General features: G+C 42.0%; 1 protein-coding gene across 3 annotated transcripts in view; it reads right to left on the reverse strand.

The window, feature by feature from the left end:
* The window catches only part of GUCY2F (guanylate cyclase 2F, retinal), a 134,986-nt gene that overhangs the window by 91,111 nt on the left and 27,266 nt on the right, over positions 1 to 16,609 (reverse strand). For all 3 annotated transcript variants that reach the window (XM_077478987.1, XM_077478978.1, XM_077478997.1), the window contains exons 3-4: positions 5,104 to 5,405; positions 1,723 to 2,077 (exon numbers count right to left, since the gene is read on the reverse strand). In XM_077478987.1, the coding sequence (XP_077335113.1) occupies positions 1,723 to 2,077; positions 5,104 to 5,405 (657 nt within the window). The remainder of the gene's footprint in view (positions 1 to 1,722; positions 2,078 to 5,103; positions 5,406 to 16,609) is intronic.

The raw sequence follows: 16,609 nt of genomic DNA on the forward strand, positions 1-16,609 counted from the left end.
TTGGAGTGTGGTGGCACCAGCACCAGTGCCTAAGGCCCAATTTTTCTGCCCCTGATTAACAGGGGCGTTTAAGTACAATTTTTGATGCAATGCTTTGCAGCAGGGCTAATTCCTGCAATAAAACTAGAGTATATGGCAGAGGTTGCAGTGTGATGGCACCAGTGCCTAAGGCCCAATTTTTCTGCCCCTGTTTAACAGGGACATGTAATTACAATTCTTGATATATTATTTCACAGGAGGGCGCTCCAGCGCCCACCAAGAGTCACTTTGAGGGCTTACAATGTTGTGGCAAAACCAACACCTTGTTCCGCCATTTCTGCAGAGCATATAGGGCAGGCCCCTACTTTCAAACATCCAACTTACAAACATCAGACAGCAGCAAGTTAGATGAAAAAAGATGGACGACAAAACAAATTATACAGGGGTGATAACCCTTCCCTATGTTTTCCAACAAGATTAAAAAAAATTTTTTGACTGGAGCTACACTTTAAAAATGTACCAGTTGAAAATTACAAACAGATTCAACTTAACACAACAAACCTACACAGTCCCTGTCTTGTTTGCACCGCCTGTATACTGCTGTTCTGAGTATATAGGGCCTGGGGGCCACACGCATTTCCTTTTTTTAATATGGGTACGGGGTTCCCCTTAATATGCGTACAAGACCCAAATAGGCTGGTAATGGGCAGGGAGGGCTACCCATGCCATTTTTCTCAATGATTTTCAACCATATTGCAGGAACCAGATATAACATTAAAACCGCAAGCAGTTTTAAATGGTGTTATTTCCGTTTAATGTCATTTTGTGCAGGGACTGTTCTAAACACGGGAAACACGTGGCACTTCACAGGCATACTACAGACACCCCCCAGGCACCATATTTAAAGGAATATTTCACTTTTTTTTTTTCACTTTAATCGTCATTAAAATCAGTGCTCCCGCCAAAACGGCCGTTTTTAAAACCTTTTTTTGCATTGACCCATGTCCCCTGAGGCAGGAGTCAGGTCCCCAAACCCTTTTTAGGACAGTATCTTGCATATTAGCCGTTAAAATTAGCACTTTCCATTTCGAACGTTCGAGTCCCATAGACTTCAATGGGGTTCTAACGTTCGTTTCGAACGTGGGGTCCGTTCGAAAGTTCTGGTGCGAACCGAACCGGGGGGTGTTCGGCTCATCCCTACTCTCTATACAAAATGTACTATTTTATGAAAGAAATGGGTATGTTGCTCTAAACTTTTTATCCAACCACCATATTAGTGCATTTATTTTGCAAACAATGGTTTATTGAAAAGCCCATTTATAGAAAAAATAGACTTCAGACTTTTTGTGGCTCACATGCCTTTCTCGGGCCACATGTTGGCAACAAGGTTCTAGGTCAGTGATGGTGAACTTTGGCACCCCAGATGTTTTAGAACTACATTTCCCATGATGCTCCACTACACTGCAGAGTCCAAGAGCATTATGGGAAATGTAGTTCTAAAACATCTGGGGTGCCAAGGTTTGCCATCACTGTTCTAGGTTATAGTTATACATGACTATGAAATGTACCAGTGTAAGAAGCTGTGGCAATATGACCCTACTTCCATCATTTAGATATTGTTATTGTTACATACAGCATACTACAACTATAGGAATACTCATACATAGACTTTCTTTGTGTACCTGAAACATACTGTACATCTATCTATAGAAACTATAAACACACAGAGAGCTTATTTCTCACCTCCAGTGCAGATTTTTCCATTTGCAAACCAGCAGTATGAGTCTGATTTTGGGGAGACACCATTTGGAAAGTGAATTGCTCTTCCCGTGAATCTGACCATATCTGTCTCCATATCCACAACATAGGTTCGGTAAAGCTCGCAGGTCTTTATGTCTGTGTCCAGAATGACATAGTCTGTGAATCCATTGCCACTCACGTCTGTCTTAATCCACTGGTTAAAACCATAAAACTGCATGTTTTTGGAATGCTTGACTAAACTGGACCCAGAAACCCAGCTGTGGTGCCTCTTGCTGCTGTTCATGGCATGTGCAGTAAAATAAATTGCATTATATATGGTTCCAAATAAAGGAGACACCTATAAAAGCAGAAATCAACAATAATTAATCATGCCAGTGAATATTTTATGCTTTTATTTCTTTATGAAATGTATTTTTTTGTATTTGTTTTTTTTTAGTCATTTGCGGGGCAGTTGGTGATGGGATATTCAAAGAGTGAGTCCTCCTCACTGTAATGTAAAGGGGGCACTGTGATATAAATGGGTCTGCACTGTAAAGGGACAGTGTAATGATTACACTGTCCCTTTACAGTGTAGTCTCCTTTATACCACAGTGTCCCTTCACATTGTTCCTTCACATTACAGTGCCCCTAGCAATCATGCCCCCCCTTTTTTCTTTGCCCCCTTTTACTCTCTGCTCGCTGTGCAGCTCTCAATCTCCTCCTGCCCCCTACTCCCCTACATCAAAGTCTACACAGGCCACTTACATCGGAGCCCACACTGCAAAATTTCCACTGAAACTGTAAAGGGGAGCTCTGTGGACACTAATGTAAAGGGGAATCCTGATTTAAAGAGGGGGGGGGGGGGGGTCTGATGTAAAGGGTGTACTCTGATGTAAGGGGTGTTCTGGGAACCCTGATTTAAGGGGGCTCTGTAGTAAGGGGGAATGCTGTGGACTCTGGTGTAAACAGTAATTCTCTCTGCTCACCAAAGCCCCCCTTGCATCAGCAGTTAAGTTACAACAGTTTTTCAACATAATATGGTTTAATTTTAGGTTTAATACCACTTTTAGCCAGTAGCCTGTGGTGCAAATGTGGTTCTCAGATTCAGTTGATATGATTCAATAAAGCTTCTCAGAAGGTTCTCTGAACCTGTCTAAATGCTCGCTGCATTATGCACTGCCTGTAAGTATGAGGATAAGCAAATCAGAGTAATCAGGTACAGTGCCTTGCGAAAGTATTCGGCCCCCTTGAACTTTTCAACCTTTTGCCACATTTCAGGCTTCAAACATAAAGATATAAAATTTTTATTTTTTGTGAAGAATCACCAACAAGTGGGACACAATTGTGAAGTGGAACGAAATCTATTGGATTTTTGAAACTTTTTTAACTAATAAAAAAATGAAAAGTGGGGCGTGCAAAATTATTTGGCCCCCTTGCGTTAATACTTTGTAGAGCCACCTTTTGCTGCGATTACAGCTGCAAGTCACTTGGGGTATGTCTCTATCAGTTTTGCACATCAAGAGACTGAAATTCTTTCCCATTCTTCCTTGCAAAACAGCTCGAGCTCAGTGAGGTTGGATGGAGAGCGTTTGTGAACAGCAGTTTTCAGCTCTTTCCACAGATTCTCGATTGGATTCAGGTCTGGACTTTGACTTGGCCATTCTAACACCTGGATACGTTTATTTGTAAACCATTCCTTTGTAGATTTTGCTGTATGTTTGGGATCATTGTCTTGTTGGAAGATAAATCTCCATCCCAGTTTCAGGTCTTTTGCAGACTCCAACAGGTTTTCATCCAGAATGGTCCTATATTTGGCTGCATCCATCTTCCCCTCAATTTTAACCATCTTCCCTGTCCCTGCTGAAGAAAAGCAGGCCCAAACCATGATGCTGCCACCACCATGTTTGACAGCGGGGATGGTGTGTTGAGGGTGATGAGCTGTGTTGCTTTTACGCCAAACATATCGTTTTGCATTGTGGGCAAAAAGTTGGATTTTGGTTTCATCTGACCAGAGCACCTTCTTCCACATGTTTGGTGTGTCTCCCAGGTGGCTTGTGGCAAACTTTAGACGAGACTTTTTATGGATATCTTTGAGAAATGGCTTTCTTCTTGCCACTCTTCCATAAAGACCAGATTTGTGCAGTGTACGACTGATTGTTGTCCTATGGACAGACTCTCCCACCTCAGCTGTAGTTCTCTGCAGTTCATCCAAAGTGATCATGGGCCTCTTGGCTGCATCTCTGATCAGTCTTATCCTTGTCTGAGCTGAAAGTTTAGAGGGACGACCAGGTCTTGGTAGATTTGCAGTGGTCTAATACTCCTTCTATTTCAAAACGATTGCTTGCACAGTGCTCCTTGGGATGTTTAAAGCTTGTGAAATCTTTTTGTATCCAAATCTGGCTTTAAACTTCTCCACAACAGTATTACGGACCTGCCTGGTGTGTTCCTTGGTCTTCATGATGCTCTATCTGCGCTTTCAACAGAACCCTGAGACTATCACAGAGCAGGTGCATTTATACAGAGACTTGATTACACACAGGTGGATTCTATTTATCACCATCAGTCATTTAGGACAACATTGGATCATTCAGAGATCCTCGCTGAACTTCTGGAGTGAGTTTGCTGCACTGAAAATAAAGGGGCTGAATAATTTTGCACACACCACTTTTCAGTTTTTTATTTGCTAAAAAAGTTTAAAATATCCAATAGATTTCATTCCACTTCACAATTGTGTCCCACTTGTTGGTGATTCTTCACAAAAAATTTAAATTTTATATCTTTATGTTTGAAGCCTGAAATGTGGCAAAAGGTTGAAAAGTTCAAGGGGGCCGAATACTTTCGCAAGGCACTGTATTATCTCTTGGCTAAACTAACTCAGATAAATTGAAATATAACCAACTGCTCAGATTGAGTGAGCCCTTTATATCCCTGGCTTTGTGGTTACCAAAATGCATAAACCCAAGCGTATATATTAAATATTTCCTAAACTGTGCCGGTTTAGGAGATATTTACAGTACCTACAGGTAAGCCTTACTATAGGCTTACCTGTAGGTACAAGTGGCGTAACAGGGTTTACAACCACTTTAAGGCCCAATTACACTACTGTGTTGCCTTAACGCACACGGGTTAAAACTTTGTTTTATCTGTTGATATGTGTTGCTAGGTGTAGCCTTTTCATTTTGAATGCGTTGGCAACACATGTGAGCACATAAAATAATTCACCTGCACTGTTTTTAGCAACACATGGCACACACAAATGGTATTCACACATGAATACCATTTGTCATTTAGTTGCATTTCAATTTTTCAAGTCATTTATGGCAAATGCAGTGAATAGCTGCAATAATGAAAATATTTTTACTGCAATGGGAAGAAATGACATACCTGTGTGGGAATAACTTTGGTGACAACCTCACCGCTGTCCTGTGCTTCTTGGAAGGCTTGGAAGAAGCTTTTTTGTTCTGACTCCACAGTTATAGTGAGTACAGCATCATAGGCGGCTCTGAGCTTGGAACTGAGTCTTAGGGTCTCATATGGTGTCTTGTTATAGGGCAAGCTATAGTAGAGGGTGTCATATGGGATGAACACATAGGTACCATCTGTCATTTTCATGTCATGGGCAATTTCCAGAAGTTTCCGTTGTTGTTGGCCTCCAATAAGCACAGAATGCATGCACATTATGATCACTGCAACAAAGGACAAAAAGAAAAATTGTCAACCCTAAAATAAGATTGGTACATATTAAAACATACGCATGTAAAAGATAGACATTGTTATTTCAACTAGAGAAAATATATATATTCTTTACCAAACAAAACTGAGTCAAAAAAGGCCAACTTTAAACATATAGTGCAATCCAACTCAACTGATTGGTGCCTTGCTTATTCCCAAATAAAAATACATGACAGGGGCAGTTCATCTAGTAAATATAAGCAGAATTCCCATTTGTGCTGCCCATGTATACTCCAGGTCATCCTTAACATCAACCGCACTCACTGGATATTCATGACTCCTTGTATTACTAAGCGAGTCATAACAGCTCTGAATCCCCACAAGGGTATCGATCCCTCTGTTGTTCTTTGGGTAAGCATTAGAAGCTCATGTCCCACATAGAGAGGTATTAACCAATGTAAAGGAAAAAAAAAGGGGGAACTGATCATAGTAAAATACCTTTTTATCGATTAAAAAAAAAAAACAGGGTAAATGCACTTACATGGAAAATAACTTTGATCGCCTGTATAAAGCAAGCACTTTAGTGTTCCTATCCGGCGTGCACTCCAAAGAGCAGATGTGATGTCACTGGAAGTCCTGCCCAACACATTTCATCATCAACATGATACATCTTTTCATATATATAGTATATATATATTGTAGCATGGTGACCCAGTGCTACTCGGTAGATTGGTGGTTTACGCCAGATTTTGATAGAAGCAAACACACTAATTATTCGGGTGTGTGCTGGCTTCATAATAGAGCCAGGAATAGAGCTCAGTGTCCCACCCTCCTTAGTGAGGTGAGTGTGTCTGAGGGGAGCCGTGCATCAAGGTCAGGTTGGGACAGAGGAAGGCCCAAGCCTGAGAGGAAGTTCAGGAGGGACAAGCACAGCTAGGAATCTGCAAGAAAAGATGCACAGCTAAAGGTCAGCGTCTGCGCATACCACTGGGATGTGCTTGATGGTCAGGAAGAATCTGCAGAGGTACGCAGAGTGGTAAAGCTGTCACAAGAGAGCCAGGAGGGTGAATAAAATGTCTTTGCAGTGATAGTGAGAACCCTCTGCATGGGAAGAGCTACCTGTATGAACTTTGATTTGCTTTTAAATAAAGTGGGCTTCCATGCCCTTAAAATACTGTTTTGGACTGGCGCAACTCATTGTAAACTCACCTATCGCTTGAGTTTAATCACCCCAATCGTACAATATATATATATAAAGTGCCTTGAAAAAGAATTCCTACCCCTTAAAATTTTTCCACATTTTGTTACGTCAGAACCAAAAACGTAAACGTATTTTATTGGGATTTTATGTGCTAGACGAACACAAAGTAGCACATAATTGTGAAGTGGAAGGAAAATAATAAATGGTTTTCAAAATTTTTTACAAATAAATATCTGAAAAGTGTGGTGTGCATTTGTATTCAGCCCCCTTTACTCTGATACGCCTAAGGCCCCTTTCATACTGGGGTAGCGGTGCCATCGGCGGTAAAGCGACGCTATTTTTAATGGAGCTTTACCGTCGTTTTTGCGGGGGTTTTCAGTCGCTAGTGGGCAGTTTTAACCCCCGCTAGTGGCTGAAAAAGGGTTAAAATGACCCTCAAAGTGCCGCAGCAGCACGCGCATTGCCGGTGGTTCGGCAGCCGTGTCCATTCAGTTCAATGGGCAGGAGCACCGCCTAGTGTGAAAGCCCTCAGGCTTTCACACTGGAGAGACAGGAGAGGCGCTTTACAGACGCTATGCAGGCGCTATTTTTAGCGCTGTATCGCCTGTACAGTGCCTCAGTGTGAAAGGGGTCTAACTAAAATCTAGTGCAGGGATATGCAATTAACGAACCTCCAGCTGTTATTCAGAACTAGAAGCTCAATGAGGCATAGCAAGGCTCTGAAAGCCACACGCATGACACGCAGAGGCATGATGGGACGTGTAGTTTTGCAACAGCTGGAGGTCCACTAATTGCATATCCCTGATCTATTGGAACCAGTTGCCTTCAGAAGTAAACTAATTAGTAAAGAGAGTCCACCTGTGTGTAATTTTATCTCAGTATAAATGCAGCTGTTCTGTGAAGCCCTCAGAGGTTTGTTAGAGAACATTAGTGAACAAACAGCATCACGAAGACCAAGGAGCACACCAGACAGGTCAGGGATAAAGTTGTGGAGAAGTTTAAAGCAGGGCTAGGTTATAAAAAAAATATACCAAGCTTTGAACATTTCACGGAGCACTGTTTAATCCATCATCCAAAAATGGAAAGAGTATGGCACAACTGCAAAACTACCAAGACATGACCGTCCACCTAAACTGTCAGGCTGGGCAAGGAGAGCATTAATCAGAAAAGCAGCCAAGAGGCCCATGGTAACTCTGGAGGAGCAGCAGAGTTCCACAGCTCAGGTGGGAGAATCTGTCCACAGACAGGACAACTATTAGTTGTGCACTCCGCAAATCTGGCCATTATGAAAGAGTGGCAAGAAGAAAGCCATTGTTGAAAGAAAGCCATAAGAAGTCCCATTTTCAGTTTGCAAGAAGCCATGTGGGGGACAAAGCAAACATGTGGAAGAAGTTGTTCTGGTCACATGAGGCCAAACTTGAAATTTTTGGCCTAAAATCAAAAGGTTATGTATGGCGGAAAACTAACAATGCACATCACCTTAAATACACCAATCCCATTGTGAAATATGGTGGTGGCAGCATCATGTTGTGGAGATGCTTTTCTTCAGCAGGGAAGCTGGGCAGAGTTGATGAGAAGATGGATGGAACCAAATACAGAGAAATCTTAGAAGAAAACTTGTTAGAGTCTGCAAAAGACTTGAAACTGGGGTGGAGGTTCACCTTCCAGGAGGGCAACAACCCCAAACATACAGCCAGAGCTACAATGAAATGGTTTAGATCCAAGCACATTCATGTGTTAGAAAGGCCCAGTCAAAGTCCAGACCTAAATACAATTGAGAATCTTTGGCAAGACTTGAAAATGGCTGTTCACATCTGCCCCCCATCCAATCTGACGGAGCTTGAGCTATTTTGTAGACATGTGCATGACGAAAAAATATATTTTGTTTTGTTTCATTTTTATTCGTTAATCTAGTTATTTTGGTTAGTTGATTCGTTCCATTCGAATTTGGAATTTAGAATTCACCAATTTTTTCTATTCCAAATGTTCAAAAAGATAAATTTTCGAATTGGTCGAAACTAAAATGTTATATTGTTTTTGATTTGAATGCAGCAAAGTGAACAAACAAAAGAAAAATCTTCAACAAATGATTACAATCACTCTTTAAATCACAATTGGCTTAACAAAAACAGCATTATTTCAAAATGGTACTCTAATAACACACACAGTTTTTGATTTCAGCATTCTGTGTAGTTAGAATTCGACTGAAGTTCAATGTAAAATTCGATTCTAATGTCAGTCCAAATTTCCGACGGTTATTTCAGAGCATTCGGTAAAAATTTGTATACATTGTAATTCGGGCATTCGTAAATATCCAAATCTCTGAATAACAAAAAATTTGTCCAAATATTAATTCGGAACGAAACGAACTGCACATATTTACTATTTATTTACTATTTTACAAAGAAAAATGGGCAAAAATTTCACTCTCTAGATGTGCAAAGCTGGCAGAGACATACTCAAAAAGAATTGCAGCAAAAGTTGGTTCTACATATATATATATATATATATATATATATATGCACAGTGAGGAAAATAAGTATTTGATTCCCTGCAGATTTTGGAAGTTTGCCCACTTAAGGGTCTATAATTTTTATCATAGGTGTATTTTAAATGTTAGTGGCAGAATATCAAGCAAAAATCCAGAAAAAACACATATAAATGTGTATAAATGTTATAAATTAAGTTGCAGTTCAGTGAGCAAAATAATTATTTAATCCCCAAGCAAAACATGACTTAGTACTTGGTGGAGAAACCCGTGTTGGCAAGCCCAGAGGTAAGACGTTTCTTGTAGTTAATGACCAGGTTTGCACACATCTCAGGAGGAATTTTGGTCCACTCTTCTCTACAGATCTTCTCTAAATCCTTAAGGTTTCTTGGTTGTCAATGTTGGACCTGACCAAAGGTTATTGCCAGATTCCTCTCTCAGAATTGGCCAAGGAAAAAAATTATTATTTTACTCACGGAACAGCAAATCAATTTATATCATCTGTATCGTGTGCTTTTTCTGGATTTTTGGTTGTAACTCCAGAGGGGTCTTTCCAGTATCAGAGGGTGCCTTTTGGGTTGCCGAATGCTCCAGACACATTTCAGCGAGTGATGGATAAGACCCCTCAGCCACATCAAGTCTATGCTGCTGCATATGTAGATGATGTGATCATCCATAGTGAGGATTGGGACTCACTTTTACCAAAGGTCCAGGCCATGTTAGATTCTATCTGGAAAGACTGGTTACAGCCAAACTAAAAAAAATTACCATTAGGCTAGAGGAGATAATAAAGCCCCAGGTAAACAAAGTTGAGGCTATTCAAAATTGGCCATACCCCACCGACAAGAATCAGGTTTAAGAATTTTAAGGAATCGGTGGCTTTTATCTGCACTTTATTCCCCATTTTGCTTCACATACTGCTCTCCTTGACAAAAGGGAAGAAGACTGTCATGATCAAATGGACCCCTGAAGCAGAAGCAGCTTTTGAGGCCTTAAAACACACCTTATGTAGTCAGCCAGTGCTTACTCACCTAACTTTTCAAGGGCCTTTGTGGTCCAGACAGGGCCAGATTAACATAGGGGCTATTGGAGCTGCAGCTCCAGGCCCCTTTCTCAAGATAGGCCCATTTGTCCAAAAAAAAAAAAAAAAAAAAAAAAAAGGATCAACTTCGAGGATTGTAGCTCGGCGATCAGGAGTCACAGAGGCCCCATATTTGGTGGGTAGGTAGCTAAAGACCCACCCCAGCACTGGTTAAAATATGGGGCTGCTATCATATATGGTTCCGGAGATACAGGTCTCCTTGCACAGCCTGTCAGAAGCTACATACAGAGCGGCAGTATAAATACAAGCTGGAACACTCTGCTGCAGACGGAGAGGATGAACTCACAGTGCTTATAATAATTATTTGTATATTACTTATGATAATTAACCCCTTGCCACCCAGGCCCATTCTGAAACTTCTCTCCTACATTTAAAAATCATAATTTTTTTTATGCTAGAAAATTACTCAGAACCCTCAAGCATTATAAATTGTTTTAGCTGACACCCTATGGAATAAAATGGTGATATTTGCAACTTTTTATGTTGGAAAGAAACTGTTTCATTCATAAAAAAAAAACACTAAAGTTATCACGATTTTTTGTTGTGTACTAAGCGATGCTTTACATTTTTTTACAGGTTACATGTTTAGAGTTACAGAGGAGGTCTAGTGCTAGAATTATTGCTCTCGCTCTAATGATCTTGGCGTATGTAACCTGTGTGTATCTGGCTCTGATACTAACCAGTACCTACCCAGGGACTGACTAGTATCTCTCCCCAGCCTGTCCCCACACACCCTCTCACCTGCTGACCTGTGAATGAGGCGATCACTCCCGCAGTGTTATTGTCTTCTGCCAGTGAATACAATTATTAGTGTTGCTAACTATAGCTGGCAGCACTAATTGTTTTGGGGAAAACCTGACAGGCTGGTTGCACTCAAGTCGCTTAATAGGTTGACTTGTGTAAAACCAGCTAGCCCATACATAGATCGACTATGGCTGGTCTCTGCTTAATTGGTGTAATTTCAATCCATGTCTGGCCCGCTTAACCACTACGCAGTCCCTAAACATCCTTTCACAAACCTTTACATTTTTCCTTCCCAGATTACTTCATCCTCCTCTCCTATATATAGTGCACACTGTCATACTCTCCACACTTCTCTCCTATACATAGTGCCCACTGTCATACTCTCCACACTTCTCTCCTATACATAACGCCCGCTGTCATATCCTACACTCTCCTCACCTGTACATAGTGCCCGCTGTCATACACTTCTCTCCTGTACATAGTGTCCACTGTCGTACCCTTCACACTCCTCTCCTATACAGTGCCCACCAACATACCCTCCATACTCCTCTCCTATACATAGTGCCCACCGCTATACCCTCCATAATCCTCTCCTGTACATACTACTCACTGTCATACTCTCCACACTCCTCTCCTATACATAGTGCCCACTGCCATACCTCCAACACTTCTCTCCTATACATAGTGCCCACTGTCATACCCTCCACTCCTGTACATACTACTATATTTCATACCCTCCATACTCCTCTCCTATACATAGTGCCCACCGTCTTACCCTCCCTCCACACTCCTCTCCTGTAATTACTGCTTACTGTCCTACTCTCCTGTACATAGTGCCCACTGTCATACCCTCCACACTCTTCTCTTATACATAGTGCCCAATTTCATACCCTCTACACTCCTCTGCTGTGCATACTGCCCACTGTCTTACCCTTCACACTCCTCTCCTGTACATAGTGCCTTCTGCCATACCCTCTGCACTCCTCTCATGTACATAGTGCCCACTGTTAGACCCTCCACATTCCTCTCCCTCACCTGCACATACTTCACACTTTTATACCATCCACACTCCTCCCCTATGCCTCTTACCCACAAAAACTGTTCTTTCAAATTATATGTTAAAATTATATGTTAAAATTATATGTTCCTCAATGCTACCAGCTCTAGAATGGGCACTTTTGTCAGTTAAACTAAAGGAAATCTCACAGTCCTCATATTTTGTAATTACTATTGTGATGTTTAGAGGAACACGGGGGATGTCAGCTACTCTAAATATAGCACTTGTAAAAAAAAGCGTCCCTAAAATATATTTGAAATGTTGACAACCATGTACTTAGGCACTGCCCAAGGGCCACAGGGTCAGTAGGGGCCCCATGAGAGGCTCCGGTGATAGTAAAGCGGTAGTAAACTTTTCTAACATTACTACTTTTTAGAGGCCCTTGGGGAGGTTATGCCATAATGTACAAGTGTGCCCAGCATATTAGCACATTAGGGTACACTTACCTGTCAGACCTCCAGTGCTGTGCTGTGATCAGTCCGGCTGGGCCTGGGCACTTCCATCTTCACCCGGTCTTCCTTCTGGGTTCTATGCCTTCCGTCATTTGCCTTGGCCAGGCTGCGTTGATGTCATTCCCTCTTTCTCCCATCCCCCCTTTCTCTCTCATCCTCCCTCCCTTACCCCTTACACCTCTTTCATCCCCTTTCTCTCTCTCTCTTCCTCCCTCTCTCTCTTTAATTTAATTTGTTATAACAAAAAATAGTTTGCATTTTTATTTATTTATTGTTTATAAAAGGCCCCATCAAAATCCTCAGCACCAGGCCCACGATGTTCTTAATCTGGCCCTGGGTCCAGACCGATGCTTTTGATGATGGGTTGGGAGCTGTATTGTCAGAGGTTTTCAAAGGGGAAGAGCACACCATCATTTACCTCAGCTGGAAATTGAAGACCCATTAAGTAAATTATGCCACCATTGAAAAAGAATGTTTAGCGATAAAACGGGCTTTAGATTCTCCTGGGTACTATCACTTGGATAGACATTTTGAGCTGGTAACAGATCATGCTACATTAACATGGATGGCACAAAACAAAGAGACCAATAGGAGAGTGAATAGGTGGTTCCTAGGCCTTGCAGAATTTAGCTTTACAATGAAATACTGCCCAGGTGTTATGATGGGGAATGCAGATGCCTTCTCCTGAGTTTACGCATGCTTGGCAACCTGTGTTCAAACCCTAGGGTTGAAACAAGGGGGGTATGTGACAGGAAGCCAGGGAAAACTATTGGTTGTGTCCAGGATGGGAGATATATTTGTCCCAGGTTCATGCAATATACAAACTGCTTTTCTTTTTGTGCTGGGTAATGAGCTTGCTTGACTCACTGAGGGGTTAACAAACTCAACTGAAGCAGTTTGAGTACTCTGCGCTCTATAAAACTCCCAGGCTGCTTATGGTGGATGCTCCACCCTGGAATCAGATCTTTGTGTAGGGCAGACTAGAGAGCAGCAACTTTTCTGTGTGGTGAGACTAAGTCTGTGTGAATAAGAACTCTGATTCATTCTGTGTGACAGTCAGGTGCCAGGGCTGTTCCAGGACAAGTAGTTAGGTTCCTGTGTTCCTGTACCTGGGCCTGATGGCACCATTTTGTTCAGACTAAGGCCGCGTACACACGGGCGGACTGTCTGTCCAACTTAGTCCACTGAAACACATTTCAGCAGACAGTCCGCTCGTGTGTGGGCTTCAGCGGACCTTTTCAGCGGACAGTCTGGCGGACTAAGTCTTTCGGAATTTCCGTAATACAGTCCGTCCAACTTTGGTTTCAGCGGACAGTCCTCTCGTGAGTAGGCTAGTTCGACGGACTAAGTAGGGCGCATGCTCAGAAAGGATTTACACGGCGAAAGGTTGCATTGCAGTGTATTGGACGTCGTATTTCTAGTCCCGTCGTACGTGCTGTACACGTCATCGCGCAAGCTTTCGACGGACTGTCTGTTCATCGTGTGTGGTCAAGTCCGTTCATTCAAAAGTAGGACGGACTGTCTGTCGGATTGTCTGACGGAATTAGTTAGCCAGACAGTCCGCCCGTGTGTACGCGGCTTAAGTCACAACTATGCTCAGTTGATGGCACACCTGCTTTTAGGCATACTCCACGTGACCAGCTCTGACCCTGGGTTTACACAGTCCAGGGAAGATGAAGGAGGGGGAACTGTTTCTAGTCCCACCGATTCCTCTTTCCGCTCCCTTTCCCCAACCCCGCCCCCTTTTATTTTTGTTCTCTGCTCTCTTTTACCCCCTCCCTCCCCTCCCATTTATTTCTCCTCCCCCCTTTGCCCCCTCCCTTGATTTTATCACACTCTGATTACTCCATGGCCTTAAATTATTAATGTCCTTCAAGTAGTAAATATCGGGGCTTGGTTACCAACCCCAGGAGTAAAAAACATTATTGTAACCATGTGTATCTCTATTCTCTTCGTAACAACTGAGATGGAACACTCTTCTCTTGTAATGTTTACTTTTCTGCCATAGTTATGGCCCGGAAAGGCCGTTTGTCCCAGTTATTTTGTTATTAATAGTAATGTACCTCGTCCTAAAATTTTAGGCTGGGTTCACATGTGTGCGGTGCGAATTGAAGCTCCATTTTCACAGCTAATTGACAAAGTAGTTGTTCAGCGTTTCATGTCAGTTTTTGATCAGGTCAGGATTACATCAGTATCAGGTCAGGTTTACATCAGGATCAGGTTAGGATTTTATCCTGTTCACAATGGAATGCATCTGTGAACCAGATGCGTTCCTATTGAAGATAAAGCACTTGCAATTCGCACATGTTTTTTGGGCAATGCGGAGTGCGAATGCAACACACATATGTGAACCAGCCTCATTCAAATGAACGTATTTTAAAATGTCATGCGAATTGTGTAAGAAATCTAATTTGCATAGGTGTGAACCGGGCTTTAATAAAGTTCTTGTAAGAAAAATATAGACAATTTTTCTTTAGACAGATAACGTTATAGATAAGATGTTTAATGCAGCCATACTGAGAAGTGATCATTTTATCCATGGTAACCCACAGTAGATGGAATCATTCCATAAAATTATACAGACACCCCTTCAAGATTTTATTTTACCACCATCAGAATAACTTATTAAATATGTAGGTCAAACAGGCACAACAAATCTCCTTTAAGTAGCTTAGAGTTTAACTCCAGGAAAAGTAAGTCATCTATTTCTGAATTTATTAAAAACTCATGAACTGTATATTTTTATATAGAAATTACAAAAGTATTTGAGTTCTTGCTATCCATCTCCTGTGATCATGGCATTTAGACAATTAAAGAAAATCTGACATTAATTTAAAAAAAAATGTGGCAGGTATTACACACAGGCAACAGGGGATTATTGCACATACCTGCAGTACCTCGCAAACTTCCCTGCCACAGCTAAATGCTGAAGAAGTTTGACATGCAAAGCTTCAGCCCCTTCTAACAGAACCCACAGCTTGCCCAGCTCTTCCTGGCTCCTGCACCTTCCTATTGGCTAATGAATTTGCCCATATTATTGATGAGCTAATAGAAATGTGTACTGGCAGGACTTAGTGGCAAGCTCCAACCCTACCTGGAAGAGACTTACCTTGCTTACAGCAGTGTAATCAGCAGAAATGGCCCTTTATACATTTTCATGTAAATAAAGAGTTGCCACACAATGGTAAGTTATAAAATGCAGACCTGTATATTATACTTTTATTATATCAACCGGTGCTTACTTTAATATGCAGATATCTTTGTAAACATATACTTTAGCCAGCTTAGAAAATTAAGCCATGAAATATATAGAAGGAACATGGCCAGCCTATCCAAGGCATCATTATTTATCTAGGCACTGCTGCATTGCAACAGGCAACAACTATGGGGGAGGGGGGGAGGGATTGAACAACCAACAGAATCAGACAGTTGATAGCTTAAGATGGCCATAGATGGACCGGAATTCAGTCGGTTCAAAAGGCTCAGGCCAAATTCCAATCTCTGGATTGAATGTACAACCAGCCTGCTGGAACATTTTCACCTGATTTGTGCCGCCGGCTAAAGTCAGCGGTGCAGATGAGTGTATTTTGACAGCGGGGTGGTTTCCATGACAGGGATTCCCCATCCACCTCGAATGTGTGGATGGGGGAATCAATTCATTTTCTTTCTTTTTGTACGAACAAAAAAATAATCTCTGCAATAGCTTTGCACAGAGCAGCCCCGATCCTCCTGGATCCTCCTCTTCTTGGTGTGACACCATAGAAAGCCATTTCGTATTGTGGCACACCTGCGGGCTTGATCCTAAGCCCCACTGTCTGCATCTATTGACACAGACAGCACAGCTCGGCCCCCACCCCCTGCTCCCTCATCCTAGGGTTTGAGTGACAGCAGCAGAAGCCAATGACTCCTGCTACTATCAATCTGCCCTATGAATATAGAGATTGCAGAGAGAATAGCTGCTCTCGAGCACAGCATTGGCCTCAGTTAAGGGGGGGGGGGACTGGGGGGACAACTGCACACGTAAGGTTTTTCACCCTAATATAGAGAATGCATTAAGGTAAAAACCTACCTTTATAACCACTTTAAGCTGTCAGCACATACCATTCACCTTGGTATTTGTCCCTCCAGTGCAAGCCAAGCCAATGATGATGTTCTGATAGTAGGATGTGACCCC

The sequence above is a fragment of the Lithobates pipiens genome, unplaced genomic scaffold, assembly GCF_037356315.1.
Source record: "Lithobates pipiens isolate NorthernLeopardFrog02 unplaced genomic scaffold, aLitPip1_a1.2 Scaffold_1, whole genome shotgun sequence".
In the NCBI taxonomy this organism is placed as follows: domain Eukaryota; kingdom Metazoa; phylum Chordata; class Amphibia; order Anura; family Ranidae; genus Lithobates; species Lithobates pipiens.